The sequence below is a fragment of the Daucus carota genome, chromosome 2 (assembly GCF_001625215.2).
Source record: "Daucus carota subsp. sativus chromosome 2, DH1 v3.0, whole genome shotgun sequence".
Lineage (NCBI taxonomy): Eukaryota > Viridiplantae > Streptophyta > Magnoliopsida > Apiales > Apiaceae > Daucus > Daucus carota.
The window spans coordinates 45,289,993-45,305,546 of NC_030382.2; the positions used below are offsets into that span (position 1 = coordinate 45,289,993).

General features: G+C 34.7%; 2 protein-coding genes and 1 long non-coding RNA gene across 4 annotated transcripts; 1 reads left to right on the forward strand and 2 right to left on the reverse strand.

Annotated features, from left to right (window-relative positions):
- The first annotated feature begins 696 nt into the window (after nt 1-696).
- LOC108209175 (uncharacterized) lies at nt 697-9,821 on the forward strand. 2 transcript variants are annotated; one of them, XR_001804533.2, is made up of 5 exons: nt 697-4,457; nt 6,371-6,518; nt 7,347-7,415; nt 9,011-9,086; nt 9,223-9,821. It is a non-coding gene; the product is annotated as an uncharacterized LOC108209175 (long non-coding RNA). The 2 variants fall into 2 exon arrangements; XR_010288969.1 differs by having other exon boundaries at nt 2,112-4,457; nt 6,138-6,518.
- LOC108209173 (gibberellin 20 oxidase 1) lies at nt 5,003-6,941 on the reverse strand. Its single transcript, XM_017379955.2, has 3 exons — nt 6,077-6,941; nt 5,630-5,951; nt 5,003-5,492 (listed from the first exon to the last, which is right to left on the reverse strand). Exons 1-3 carry the CDS (start codon nt 6,631-6,633, stop codon nt 5,229-5,231), a joined length of 1,143 nt encoding a protein of 380 aa, XP_017235444.1. The 5' UTR covers nt 6,634-6,941; the 3' UTR covers nt 5,003-5,228.
- Nucleotides 9,822-9,971: 150 nt separating the features above from the next.
- On the reverse strand, nt 9,972-14,431 carry LOC108209174 (histone deacetylase complex subunit SAP18). The gene is made up of 6 exons (XM_017379956.2): nt 14,242-14,431; nt 12,754-12,786; nt 12,124-12,234; nt 11,101-11,196; nt 10,335-10,412; nt 9,972-10,257 (listed from the first exon to the last, which is right to left on the reverse strand). The coding sequence occupies exons 1-6, from the start codon at nt 14,359-14,361 to the stop codon at nt 10,225-10,227; spliced, it is 471 nt and encodes a 156-aa protein (XP_017235445.1). The 5' UTR covers nt 14,362-14,431; the 3' UTR covers nt 9,972-10,224.
- Between the last annotated feature and the right edge of the window lie 1,123 nt (nt 14,432-15,554).

The following is a 15,554-nucleotide window of genomic DNA, read 5'->3' on the forward strand; positions in this document are numbered from 1 at the left end:
TAGTCCATATTTTTGCATATTTAAATGCCTATCTTTTGTTTATTTTCGTAGTATTAATCGCTTATTTATTTTATTTCAGGAAATTGTAGATAAATAAAGAAAGAAGAGAAAATGCAAGAAAAAGAAGAAAAGGGAAAAGAAAAGAAGAAAAAAAGAGTTGGCAACTAAGGGACACATGGAGGGCCACAATCTTCCCAACACACAAGGCACATGGATGGTCAAGATTGAGCCACCCTACCCCTAAACCCTAATTCTTTAGTTATAAATACTCCTCTTCTTTTACTTGTAACCCACCAACCTAGAAACCTAGCCACCAACCAACCTAGCAACCTAGGATTTTCTCTTTTTAGTAGCCTCTCTTTTATAGTCTAGATCTAGTTTTAATTTGTAATGCTCTCTTCTCCTTTTGTAAACACTTTAATATTTTAATGCAAGATTTGATCTTTTGTTCTTACATTATTGTTCTTAATGTTTCCTTTGGCTATGAAATCTTCCTCTAACTACAAAATGTTCAAAGTTGTTTGTAGATTGGAAGGAGCCATTAATTAGTTGTAGCTCTCTTTATATTTAAATTTAATTTTTGGAAGAAACATGAACTCTAGCACAAAAATCGTTTGTGTGGGGGTTTGTTAATTCCGATTTAAAAGCTTTAGTATAACAACATTAATCTTGGCAGTTCGTTCTTTGTTATAAACAATTAGCCACTTATTTAATTTATATGCGTTTGTTCTCTAATCACTAAACTCAGCCCCTGTTCTCGTTACTCTGTTTTTATTTTATTAACAAATCGCTTTTCTTCCTTTTCTGATTTCTAGAGAAAACAAAAACCCCTTTTCGATTGCAGTTTATTAACTATACACGCGCCTACTGTTTCTTCTTTCTTTTATTTTGTTAACTGCGAGTTTCATCCTTTGTACTGCTGCGTTTAGTGCATAGTTTAGTCAGATTTCGTACCGAGTCCAACCTCCGAGTCGCGTCCTGGGTTTGAGTAGTTATATCAGTAGTTGTTCGTTGCTGATAGTCCTGGTTTTGTCCGAGTTAGCACCGAGTTGTTTCCGAGTTTCATCTGAGTTGAGTTCTTTGTTTTTAATGCTGAGTTTTAGTGTGGTTTGCTTTGTCGAGTTCTGCAGATGGTCTCAGTCGAGTCTTTTGTTTTGGGTTGTATTTAATCGAGTCTTTAGATGAGTTGTGTGTTTCGCTGAGTTTGTGTATTGTTGGCTGCGTTTTAGTCTAGTTTTAAGACTGGTTTCTTTGAGTTTATTTCAAAGTTTTCAATCGATTGTTGGCTTTTGTTTGTTAGTTTCCTGCTGTGCTTTCTTTTACTGAGTCCCCTGTTTCTTCCCGAGTCCAAAGCTGAGTTCGTTTCTTGAAAGCTTAGTTTGGATCGGCTTTTTTTGGCTGCGTCGAGTTTGTGGGTCGAGTCTCCTCTGCTTTGTTGAGTCTGTTCTTAGCCAGTAGCTGTGTCGCAAGCCGAGTTTATTCCGAGTTAATTCAACGAGTCCATGTTCTTTTACCGAGTTGTTTTGATTAGTTCATGTTTTTCGAGTTGTTGGCTTGCTTCGTTTCTTTTATTTTTAAGTCTAGCAGTGGAGTATAACTTTCTGTAGTTTTCTTTTATTTCCTTTGTAGCGTCTATGTTAGTTTACTAGGTTCAGTGACCCCGCGTTTAGCTTGGTGTAGGAATTGTTTTTGTGAGTGTATTTAGTACATGTGCCTAGTTTATTTCATTTTATATTTCTTTTAGATTAAGTAAATGGCTGGGTAGTCATTAGTCAACGTGGTTATCTTCTGTTGATAATAATATGTTATAGGCTAGCTTAGTTTTTAGAGATATTATGCAGAAAGTTTCTTAATTATTTGTAACTTTTAAGTCGTGTATTTGCGAGTTTAATTTTAGTTAATTTCTAGTTTAATTGGTTGTATTCGAATTAGTAGTCAATTTCTCCTGCTCATTAATTAGCTAATAAACCCGAAATTCTAAAAATTTGGTTCTAATCCGCCTAGGTTAATAATAATAGGTTGCGAAAATAATTTTAATCTCGGTGGACGAATCTTAAATATTAAAACGGTGATCGTGCGCTTGCGATTTAAATGTATTATTTAGAGCACATCAGAGCTGAAGCTAAATACTTAGAGTTTCAGCCTTTTCAAATATGTAACTGAAGTAGTAAAGTTAGAGTAATACATTAACAGGAGACTTTTCGAGGAATTTCAAAATTCCAGAATTAACTAACACTGAAATCCTATCATTTGAGAGAAAATAGACATGGGAGTCTAGGAATTGAGGAAATGTAAAAGAGGAGATTTGAGAGGCTACACGTCATCCTCTTTGGGATCCTTTTTATATAAATATAATATAAAGATAGGTAAAAAAAATTGGAAAGGAATGATATACACGGCGCAGAGTATAAAGTTTTCTCCCCTGCAAGAGGAGCATGATTGAAAGATGCAATTTGGGAGCTTAGCTTCTAACAAATGCGGAAACATGTATGATTTCAGGCTCGGTGTCGCTCTATTCTTTTACGTGTCATAATTTAATTTTCCTCTGAGTTGATGTTGCTAGAGTTTTAGAATAAGATGGCAGCCACAGCTACCTTGAGGGTTCTTCCTTTATGATTTCGGTTTAACCTATTGTGTCACATTATTCAAGGAGAGTAAGAAGAAAAGAAACAAGGTTTGTTTGAGTTAATAGACAAAACTAATTGTGTATGCATGACTGCATGTGCTTGTATAGTTGTATGTGTGCCTGATTGCTTGTGTGTTGCTCTTCATCCTTATTCCCTAGCCTGCCATAGTTTTAAACTTGTGACAACATTTAAGCTGGAGTAATTGTGGCAAAAAAGAAAAAAATTATAATTCAGTGATAGGTTTCTAAACAAATAATAAGTTGGGTGACAAAAAAATCTATTTTCCCTATTATTAATATCATTCTATAGTATACAATTTATTTTTTCTCATACATGCTCCAAATTATTTGGCGTTGGGTGTTAATGGCCCATCTCAACTCGGACAACTAACTTTTATATCCCTCACATTGATCAGCTAGCTAGCACCCTGCGACAATCATCGAGTTTTGACCTCATATACTACGTGATCAACTTCCCCTAGGTCCAGTGAGAACCCTCCTAAAAATCATCGTAATTTAGGATCTGATGCGAGTGCTAGGCTGCTAGTGGACTTTCCAAAGAAAGCCCGTTCCACTTCCACAACCAACAGGGACCAAGTTTTTTGACCTTTTTGGGCAGTTAACAATTTAGAAGAAAAGATTTCCTGAGCATAAATCATGTCATTAATCTGGGTCAAAAGGTTAAGGCTACTGGATTTGAAGAATTGAATACAACTGGACTTTATGAACGAAAAAACCCCTTAAGAATCCAAATTGAATACACCCCCCTTATATTATATACACTAAAGTTGAGTCATCAATTATAATGCTGAATCTTATCTCTTATCGCATAAATTTTGTGGTCTGGTCTCATGGTCTGAGTATATAAGTTGAGTGCTGACTGAATAAATTCCCATATTTTCTAACTCGTCATCAACAGAATATATAATAGTTAAGCAACTCTCTTGACGAATATATTTCTGAAGGATAATTAGCATTAATTTTTTTGGAGTAGCTGCCTACTACCTTTGAACAAATACTTTATGTTCTAGTAGTTGATTAAATTTTTTTTATATACCTTCTTATGTTTATTAATCTTTCTAATGTGTTATACCATGACTACATATTAGTGTTCACCTTCTTGAAATTGTTCAGATATGTTATGGCAGAGCCACACTGACACCAAGGGGGCAAATGTTCCTGAATTTTTAGTCAAGTACCAAATATCACTAACAATAACACTGATATTGAGTAGCTGAGGTGGTTTGGCCCATAAATGTTGCACATAAGATCTAGAAAACAACATATTAGTATATTGTGTGCTTGTATAACTTCTTGACGTTTGTGCACATAAGAGCAACTCCAATGGTACGCATCCCCTGAGGAGTGCCAACTAAGTCACATAATGAAAAACATCATTTTGTATATCCTCTCATTTCCACATCATTTTTAGCATCCATTTTCCAAAATATGCTCCAATGGTTGGCACCCCTAGATACCCCTTGTTGGAGTTGCTCTGAGAATCTCATTATCCTCTTGTAATGGTATGATTACTTGAACAACCCGAGCAAGACAGCATAGTATTAAATAAATACTATGCAATTATATGCCATCAGTTATTGCCACAAAAATTGACATCCTTAATCTTATTACAGAAGTTACCGTTGTTTTGCTAGCTATTCATTTTTACATGTAGCATGTGCTGCTGACTGGCTCTAGACGAAGAACCACATCTGACTGAACTTTCTTATCATCTCGTGTGCATTACAACGGCCTGAAGATAGATGGTGAAATCTTTAGATAGTAAGAAGACTATACAATGACCAGCTGGTGGGAAAAGAATCATGACCAAGTAAGTTATATTTCATAAATCTTAAGCACTATATGATTAATTTGGCCACGTAATATTTTGATGCACTATGCCACTACATATAAATATTAAGCATATGAAACTTTCTGCATGTCTATTATAATATCAAACTAATTGCCCTTGAGATGCTGTAGTCCTGTGGATGGTTATTGGTGCTCTACAAATTCTCTAAAGACAGTGGGTATCTGTATTGTGTATATGCTGTGTAGGAGATAGGAAAGCTTGTTTTTGTTGGGTTCTTTTTAAAAGCTAATCAACAACAATATTAAATTCTCATGGGACATGAATGTAATTTTGTGCACTTGTGTATCTGACTCATACATGTTTCACAACCTTAATGAAAGTACAAATATGAACATTATTTACAACCTCCGAGGTTTTTTAAACGATATGCTAGTCATCGGTTAAACTCAATTTTTTTCTCCTGCCATCCAGGCAATCAGGCATTAGATAATGAAATTTACAGAACTTGGACGTAGTCACGAAGCAGAATTAAGCTTAAGCTGAATTTTCAATGGAAACACAGATAAAGATGAAGATTAATTCATTACTCTCTTTATTTAATAATATGCCTCTTACATGTTTTGAATATCCATACTCCTAAATTAGTAGTACAGGAATGTAGCAGCTAAACAAGGCCTTAGCCAATCCCCTTTTTATCAGTCTATTCTTCCCAGTCCCTTTCCACTTCACCAAGTTTAATCCTCCCAATCATAATGTGCTGCTGCACACATATTATTTTATATAATCCTCTTACTTATTTCTAAGTTTTAGCCAGTCTGCAAAGGCCTCAAGAGTGTTCATGTCTGATCTGTAATGCTTCTGTGTGAACTCAAGGAAAGTTGACCATGTGAAATCTGGGAAATTTCTTGCACCGTCCATCTTAATTAATGCCTCTGGCGACCTCACCACTTTATCCATCTTTGGGGAAAGAAAAAAGGCAAGAGATTTTCTTGGTGTACGATTGTTTACAACAGCTCTGTGTAAACAACTCTTGTAAATTCCATTAGATAGAGCCTGAAAAAGGTTCACAGAACTACATTAGTAAATGTCCATGTTGTTTAGTGCTAAGACTTGCAGCTATCTAAAATTTACTCAATTCATTTCACATATTTTTGTGTGATATAGAATTAGAATAATGATATTGAACTTACCATAAATGTGTCACCAATATTTACGACAAAAGCTTCTGTGTTGGGAAGAATAGACCGCCATTGATTGTCAACATACACCTCAAGGCCCCCAACATCATCTTGATGGAGAATGGTTAGGGATGTAGGATCACAATGAGGTCCAGTTCCTAAAGTTTGATCGGGTTTCTGGCAAGGAGGATAGAAATTCAACCTCATTATTGAGTCGTTTTCTTCAAAAAATTCCCTAAGATACGACGGACCTATACCAAGGCTCATTCCAAGAAGCTCCATGATAACAAGAGACAGATTGCTCATAGCTTCGCAATATTCTTGGCAAATCCTCCTAAGAAAACAAAAAATAAAAATTAATATCAAAAGATATAGTACTATTGTGCGTCATGTGTTTAGTAGTTAGAGTTCAAGAATCAAGAGCATAGTTAATATATTTTCTGTCAGCAAGAGTCCTACCCAAATTGTCTAAATTCTTCTCCCATTACACTTGAGAAATAATCTTCAACTTTGTAAGCAGATTGTTGATCAGCAGAATATCGAAAAGAAAGTGTTTCTTTCCACGGAAGCTTTGAGGAAAACCTGTTAGTAAAGCTGCTAGCATATCCAGAAACATCACCAGCCTTTTTCTGTGCTCTTTGCTTTTCCAAGAGTGGCAATCCGAAGAAACCGCTAATGTTCTTGTGAGCTTCATTTATAAGTTTTGAATCAATTCCATGATTGACAACTTGGAAAAACCCATGCTTTCGACAGGCTTCATCTACGAGCTTTATGGCATTTGAGATAGCATCAGGCTCGCCAGTGAGGAAGCCTTTCAAGTCAATGGGAGGCACAACAAGTGGAGGTGTCTGTGGCTGATCAGCAGAAGGCTTTTCGTGGTCAGGCCATATGAACTGTGCTGGTATGTTTAATTCATGTTGAAGAAGGGATGCATCGAATACCAATGCTTTTTGTTCATTTTTTGATTCTTTTGTTGGTGAATACCAAGATTTTAGTGTAGGAGATGGCATTGGCATGCTTAAACAGATACTTGATAGAGTGCCAGGAGTCTTATTTATATATAGGTATGTACGTTATAGCTCACAACAGAAAAGTGGTTGGTGGGAATGAAAAAAAGGAGAATCGTATTAATGAAAAGCCAAAGCCGTTTCTTGGGGAATTCGATGAACAAAAGCTGGAATCTTATATAGAATTCACTATCATGTCTTTCTACTCTATCACTCTCATTTAAGTGTCATGACTACGTCGTCTGGTGTTTTGTTTGTCATATAGAGGGTAATACAAAGATTGTAATATGGACATAGGTATCAGGATGCATATATTTAAAAAGAATGTAGTTCTGTGTGTGTGTGTGTGTGTGTGAGTGAGAGTGAGAGAGAAAGAGAGAATTCTCTTTCATGGGATACCTTTATCAGGATTATGTGTTGTCCAGACATGTTTTTGTCTTGGGCCTGTTATAGTTAAAATATCAACTCCAATCACTAGAGCTTTTTTATTGAACATACAACCATAACAAGACCTTTCTCTAGCAGCATAAGCTAGCTGTGACAAGTAAAAAATTGAAACGGTTCACAAGTTCAATTTTGACCGTATACCCCAATAGTCATTTCCGGTTAGCATCTAAGATATCAGAGATTTAAGTTGATATTTATCTCAAGTTGAGCTACCTTGAGATTAACATTTTTACAAAGGTGATTCTAACCATGTCTCTTATTTTCCATTTCTTCAGGAAACAGAAGCATATCTCAGGGTAATAAATTGCAGCACATCTCAGATCACTGTGAAATACTCTAACAAAGTAAGTTATATACCGTCGTTTTGTGTTTATTTTTAGTGGACCATATTCTTTTTAAGTATATAACTATAATTTTGTGACCTTTTAACTTTTATCTCTAAATGTACTTTTTTCTTCGGGAGAGATTGATAGTGATCTGAGTAACTTATTCTTTGTTTTAAGAGTAAAATTAACTGCATCACTTGTTTAATAATATTTTGACTCTATATAATTAGAGTACAGCAGCTGTCGATAGTCTATCGTTAGTCATGAACAGGGGTATAAAACAGACAGTATTATCCAAAGTCTGATTTGGATCCACCTAAACACATTGATACATGGGATCATATTCAAATTATTATGAACTTCTGGAGACGGAAAAATACCAAACTCAGCAAAGGGCTACAGGATCGAATCATATTTGTTACAAAATCATACTTGAAGCTGGGTATAGTGTGGTCGATTTCCTGGTCCTGGGTATGTACCCTAGGTCCTTAAGATTAGATTATAGCACTGAAATTTTCTACCATTTGTATTATTTTAAGTGTCTCAACAAATTGATCATATATTGTTAGTTTTAAGCATAATTATCTGATTGCAAGTGATTTATGTTCAACTTGTATTTGATGGATCCAATACAAGTTAATCCAGGTGGGGTTCATATTGGAAATAATTGATATCCAACGTGAATTCGGATGTGATATGAAATGACCAAACCTGTGTAAGCTCACGTCAACCGCTCTATTTGATTAACTTTTCACTAGTCACTAAATTAAAAACGTTAATCCTCAGAAACCAGGATCACTCTGTAGTTACTGTCCTCCCAAATGTTGCTTTATCTGGCATATACTATTTTGCAAGAACCCTTAGAAGGATGGCCTCCTATCATCTCCACGTATAAACAATACACAAACATCATCCAAATAGACAATGGCAGAAGAAGCCCCCGTATTGAAATTTTCTTAGACTTTCTATAGCCTGCAGGAGCAGAATTCGCCCATATCATAGTTAGTTTTAGATTGATAATCACACAATCTTCATTTCATTGGAAAAGATTGTCGTAAATTAGACTGTAATATCCCATGTTACACTGTAATATTCCATGTTACCCTGCACCACTAAAGAAAGATATTGTTGTTTTCTTAAACAAAAGAGTTAAAGAATCTGAGGGAAATAAGAAATATCACAAGCTTATTACTAGTTTAAGTAGGACAAGTTAAGTGATTATCATTAAGTAGTGACCAACTTACCACCATTTAACTTGCTTGCATTTTCTAGATTAGAGTGATGTAAACCCCTGCAAAGTGACAAAGCGTATTCTTAATATATACAGGCAAGAGAAGTAAGTTGAGTTAATCCAAGCTAGATCGATACTGAAATATTTGTACATGCAAAACGTGAAATATAACAGTGTGTCATGGTGAGTGTGGGTGATTTGGATGGATTACACTGGACTATTGCTTGAATTTACGTGAATTAGGTGTTACTTATTAAGACAAGATAGCAGTGATGTTGGAAGTTATTTATATTTGTTGTGATAGTAACATTCTTGGTCGGCTCAGTGAGTCAGTGACACTAACTTGATAAGTTTGAGTTTGGAAACCCTTTTTTTGTATCAGGTTTCACTATTCAAGATTGGGAAATGTATGTGTGCGCACTTGAACAGACGTCTGTCTTTCTTTCTACACGGAACAGGTGCGTGTAAAAGATTTTAGCAAAGTCTGTTTTTCTTTTTACACGAAACAGAAACGTGTTAAGGGTTTTAGCGACTGAGAATAATAGCCTGAATTAGCACTATTTGTTAGCAACGTTGTTATGTCCTGCAATGCAGTGACTTATTATACGGATGGCTCAACATGACTAATGTCTGGGGGCAACCAACCATGGATATACAAGGACGATCACCCTATCAGTTTGATAAGAATCTGTGTCAGCTGTCTTTGAATTCTTGCGAAAAAGTATCACTCATCGGAAGAAATTTAACAATGCAATTTGACAGTTGCGGTCTATAATAAGTCCTTGAAACATAAGAGACAAGAAGTTTGAAAGTAGGAGGGAAAAAAGAAGTAAATATGATTGCTAATGGATTCAGGAAGATTATGTTGTCCAAAGGGATTCAGAATATATATTTGTTAGGGCATAACTCATCTTATCACACTAGTACATCATGCCTCGAGACAGATGAGAACATTGCCTTGCTTCAGGCCCCCGAACAAACAAATAAAGGACTCCGAATCTCAGTTTTCTTGGCTGCACATACTTTATTTCATTAGGGTAACCACTGTACAGAATGAAGCTGTAAAATATTCAGGACAAATTTTATTATACTTCTACTTCTTATTTGTTAAAGAATTCCAGGAAGAAGTAAATAATCTATCTGTGTAAAACTGGCCAGAGTTTATAAAACGTTTCTTACTTTTATTTGGAAAACTATATTTAGAAGGTGTTTCTTAAATTACATCATCACTTTACTATGCTGCTTTATGCCTTCACTGCTTTCTATCAGCATGAAACATGAACATTATATGCCTGAAGACCTGTTCAGGCGGTAACATCACTTGCAGCTTAAGAAAAGGAAACTGCGAGTTGAAAAGCAAATAGATAAAAAACTTAAGTATTGCATACACAATCTAGAAGTGTATTTTAAATCCAACATTGTCATCAGACGATGTGATCAATGCAAGGGTGCCATTGTATCAACAACAAAATTCAGATCATTGTGCTGTAGAACATTTAGGTGTTGGAAATGGGTAGCAAAGTGATTGAGCACGAGAAAATCCACTCTACAGAATCCAATAAGAGTGCTGGGGGATCGAGCACGACAAAATCCACTCTACAGAATCGCCACATCCAGGTAATCTCCAATCTGCAATTCACAATGCTTATCGGAAACAAATTCATGGACTGCAGATTTTATGTTAACAAAGGAAGACAATAACATACCTCAAAGTCAACGTCCCTCAATGCCAATTTACTATCGTCTGGTCTTCTTGGATTTGGAACAGAAGATGTTCTTCCGACCTTTTAATAGAATTAAGATTAAAGAATTATAAGTTATACGTGTACATAGATAGCTAGCTGTTTAGTCTTGTGAACTCTAAGTTAAACCCTTGAGCAAAGTATTCAACTGTTTAAGGGTCATAATCTTAGGTTCTTATGTATAATTTCCATAGGAAGTCCCACATAGTAATATAGTATTGCCAGCAATCCCCAGAAATTTAATTACCACATAGAAGTTACTGAATCAATCGTTTAGGAATTACCCTATAGTTTACCATCCACAAAAATCACAATTTTTATGCCGAGGAGAAACTCTTGGGGGTAATAGAGTTTATACGGTTAATCCGCCCAAATATATGGTCCTGTTTTTATTTCATTATTATATTTTCTTAAATCTTTGTCCCACATCATATTCTCAACGGTTTCAGAATTTTGGGTGTAAATATGGAAGGAAAATGATATATGGTAGAACCTTTAAGTTCAAGAACTTGAGAACTGAAAAGGATTTGAACAAAAATAAAGGGAACGAGGAATGAAACCATTAAACCAGGTGTCAGTAATCACAAAACTACAATATCTAACAATTTTTCCTTTTGACCAAAAACAAATTCACAAGTAATGAGTCATGTGCTGTGTATTTAATGAGTCATGTGCCGTGTATACATGTTACATTAAAAAACATATAAATAGAATAGAATGTAGAACTAACCTCTCTAACAACAAGCCGACCAGTTTTACTAGGATATACAAAAGCAAAGGACAGCGTTGCATCTCTTCTTCTGGCCTCTGGAGCAACCTCTTTAACCTAAAATGAGCCACAACCAATACCATAAGCACCAACACAGAGTTTCTAGCTTATACATAAACCACTCTGAATATTACAAAAAGCAATCAATCAGGCCAACACATGGGGTTATAATAAATCAGGAATCGCATGCCAAAAAAAGAGTTTTTGTTCATCATTGAAATTATTACTTTAAAGGGGAAACAGATCAAATGAAACACCCTATTTTAGCCTATTCGGTTGGATACATAATAACCCCATCAAAAGTATCGAGGAAGCTTAACAATAGAGTTCTTGTAAGGTGTACATTAGAGCAGCCACAATCCTACACTAACTGGTGGATTTCACCTTGTATTAAGCAAGTGACTAGGCTACAATACATAATATTTTACTGGAGGAATTCATTTCGCTTTTAACTTTCTCCAGTGTTGCTTTACGGATAGTATGCATGATGTAGTCCACAACAGGTGCAACAGATAAACACTAATTACTACTCCCTCCGTCACAGTTCTTTTCACTCCTTGGCACGCATTTTAAGGTGTAAATAAAATATATCTTATAACTCATTTTTAAAATTTTTTAACTTACTTCTAAAATTATGCATGATGTAGTACACAGCAGGTGCAACAGATAAACACTAATTACTACTCCCTCCGTTACAGTTCTTTTCACTCCTTGGCACGCATTTTAAGGTGCATATATATTTTATAACTTATTTTTGAAACTTTATAACTTATTTTTAAAATTTTCTTTTCTTGTATAAAAATTTAAACATTAAACTTTTATTTAGAAAAAAAAAGTTAAAAATAATTTATGAAACTATACTTTATAGGAGCCTTAAAATGCGTGCCAAACCCTTTGCCCGCAATGTAAACAATTGGAGGGGACTGAGGGAGTAGGAACAAGATCATTAAATTTGCATTTAAAAGTAAAGAAGGAAATATGTACTAGATCAGTTAGCTCGCGTAGTGTAGCATCCTTCCATGTATAAATTTGGACCTCATCTTTAGGCTCCTTCCCCCTCACTGAAAACTCTTCATTAGAATGATGACCGCCAACCTGCAAAAGTTTCATTAGTCTGGGATATTATAACTCATCTGTTCTACTTCAATTTCTTAATAATATATAACTGATACAATGTAAATTTAACACGATAACAAAACATTGCCAAGAGATTACATTCAAAAAGGGTGATCCTGATTTTTTTTCCCAAGTCAATTTGCAAAATAATAACTGAACCAAGTCATTTTTCCTAATTTTAAAATCAGCTTAGAAGTTGGATTAAATTTACTTTTTACAAAAACAAACCACTTTTACTTTTAAGGATTTAATTTACATTGAAGCTTACACCACTTTTACCTGTAAGTAATTTAAATTACGTAAAAGACTTAACGAATGGACACATGAATAGACTCGGATTTTTAAAAAAATCAGGACACACTACCTTTGAGGAAAAATCAATTTACTAACAAGTGATTTCGAAAATCAGTGGTCACAGCAACAAATTGAACTAGAGACTGACAAACAAAACAAGATTTTGTGAATAGCACAATATGCCACTTTATGAGGAGCACTTACCTTAGTAAATACACGAAGCAATAGCGGGCATGTCTGCAAATTTTAAAATATAATTAGTAGTACTAAATACAACAATATGTCAGATGTTAAATTTTCACTAATTACTGTTTCCAGAAAATACAATATAACAATGAGAAGAAAAGTAAGATTGTAAACTGCAGAACTGCTAAAGATATAACCAAAAACAGAACTAAGCTGGTGAAACAAAATGATTCAAAATAAGCAGCAAGATAGGATGATGGCCATTAGCTTTAGAACAATTCGAAAAATCCATCTTTGAACAAGTTGTCTATATATACATTAGTGTGTGGTCCCAAAGGAATGTCTTGTCAAAGTATAGCGAATTTTATTATAAAAATGTAACTAAATTTTTTGGGGAGGATGGAGTAAAAGTTTGCATCATAGAATTCGGATGAAGCGCATAAATTAGAGAAGTACTGACAGATGATCTCGGATCTCCTCACAAGGTTCTAGCTAATATATGACATTTTTTGGTAAATGTCTTGTATTGAATCCTTTCTTCTTCATATATTACAGGTATGAATACAATCATTCTTAGTTGAATGACAAAGCTTTTTTAAAGTTCTTAAGCAAGACTCTATGAAGTTCGCAAAGTTGCTAAATAAAGATTGATTTATTATCCTATCAAAAACATCTTGTGAAGTTCATAAATATAAAGCCAGGTGTTCTGAGTGCATATCTTACTTATGTGTAAAGCTCTTTGCCCTTGTTTGTATCTTTTATGCATGTTTATGCAGCATTTTTACCGCTCAGGGTGTCTTGTAAAGCTCACATGTAGAACCTAAATGCACATAGGTTCAAGCATGACACCTTTTTCTAATTTTAATCCCTGTATAGTGCCTTGGATGACTCTCCATATTACGACAGAAAGCATCCACTAATTTTTCACATGTCTTAATACTTCACTGGCCACAAGATTGCGTAAAGAAAAAGGAAAGAGATTCTCTCATTAATAATTTTGGTGTCCTCAGCCCTACATTCTAATATGGCTTTAGACTTCTCTTCAGAAAAACAATTTCAATTTAAGGGACAGTTCTCGAATAATGAGGGACCATCAAGAACATGAGCAATGAGTGCTGTTAGAAGTTACACCAGATATTTAGAGAGAACAGCGAACACTACAATTACATCATAATGCTGCCATTAACTTAATTCATTTCTCAAGGTTTCTGATCATCTCGCAACTGAGGCACTCAAAATACACAACATTGAGTGTTCCTCTAAGTATCTACTCATTTAGCTGACCTAAAATAGACCTCAACTATCCCAATTTTGATAAAACCTAAATCAGAACCCAAGAAAGCAAAAAAGATTAAGAAAATTACACTTAAAACAAAGAATAAACTATAGGCACAGATATAAACCCCCAAAAGATAAATCCTGAATAAACATACACAATCAGATTGAATAAAGCCAAATTACATACATATAAACATGAGAACTAAGTGCAAAGAGGGGATAGTGAACCTTTTCGCGATCGATTGGTTCTTGATTGAGGGATTTAGGAGGGGGAGGAGGAGGAGCTCCGGGTGGGTTCCGACCCGGACCCGAATTGTAACCTCTTCCGCCTCTTCTCTGCCCGTCCATCCTCGCTCTCTCTCTCTCTCTACAGTGGTAGCAGCAGCAGCAGACGCGCTCTAGTTTACTTTGATGTCTTGTAAAACACACGCCATTATTTATATTTAAACAGAAAACACGTTTTTACTTTTTTTTCTTTTAATTTCTTACAAATTAGTTATGTTCCAAATTTAGCTTCTCCTTTGATAATATAATACTCCCCCTTCGTCACAATGAATTTTATATATATTGGGATCGGACATGAAGACCAAAAAAAAAATATAAGAAATGAGTAAAGTTAGATGGAAAGTAGGTAAAGTGGTGGGACCCACATATATACTTTTCAATAATAGATTTGAGATAGTGGAGTAAAGTAGTGAGGGTAATAGTGCTTTTATTATTATATAATGGAGATAGTGAGAGAATGTAGTGGGTATATTATAAAAAGTTGCTATTTTGGGAATGTATAAAAATGATGAGACATCTCGAAAAGGAAACTGTATATAATTGATTGGGGCGGAGGGAGTAACACAAGTTCTCTATTTGTTAAAAAGATAATACGCTACTTAAATACATATTTAGATGAATTAGTTATTTTTTAATTAACATGCAATATCAATTAATATATACTATTACAATTAGTTTTTTGACGGTTCATTACAAAATTACAAAACTAACCGTATCTAAAAGCCCATTTGGCTGAGTTTATGACTTATGATTTAAGGTGAATTTATGAATTAACATGCTGATAGCTTATAAAAAGTCGGTTTGGGTAATTTTGACTTATGAATGACTTGTGAGTTATTAAAAATATAATAATATAAATAAAATTGATTTATGAGTAACTTATGATTTAGAGGTAATTTTTATCAAAAAAAAGTTTAAAAAAATTTAGGCATCCAAAAAATACTTCAAACTCTACCTTATTTCTGACTTACTACACAACTAACATTTTTCAGCTTAAATCCCTGGCTTTAAACCCAGCAAACACCCTCTAAGTTTGTGTCCACTGTATATGTGTTGGTCTCGATTTGAATTATATTTGCAAAAAATATTATTTATAAAAGTAAAAAATATTTTCCAACACATAATTAGCCTATATATTCTATACCGGTGCCAGTACAGTAATTCTTCTTATACAAGTTATATATAACGTGGGTGTTTGGGAGCAGGTGCTTCTGGGCTTAAAAGCCTGGAAGCCCGCTCCTCTTGTGTATGCCTGT

Bases quoted from the DNA above. Each gene is read 5' to 3' on its own strand.
- LOC108209173 (XM_017379955.2), bottom strand. From the start codon at position 6,633: ATGCCAATGCCATCTCCTACACTAAAATCTTGGTATTCACCAACAAAA. The intron at 5,952-6,076 runs GTAGGACTCTTG...TTGTTTTCTTAG, and splicing joins GAAGAATTTAGACAATTTGG to GAGGATTTGCCAAGAATATT. The intron at 5,493-5,629 runs GTAAGTTCAATA...AACCTTTTTCAG, and splicing joins ATATTGGTGACACATTTATG to GCTCTATCTAATGGAATTTA.
- LOC108209174 (XM_017379956.2), bottom strand. From the start codon at position 14,361: ATGGACGGGCAGAGAAGAGGCGGAAGAGGTTACAATTCGGGTCCGGGT. The intron at 12,787-14,241 runs GTTCACTATCCC...TAAAATTTGCAG, and splicing joins AACCAATCGATCGCGAAAAG to ACATGCCCGCTATTGCTTCG. The intron at 11,197-12,123 runs GTACATATTTCC...GGCTCATTTTAG, and splicing joins TACGCGAGCTAACTGATCTA to GTTAAAGAGGTTGCTCCAGA.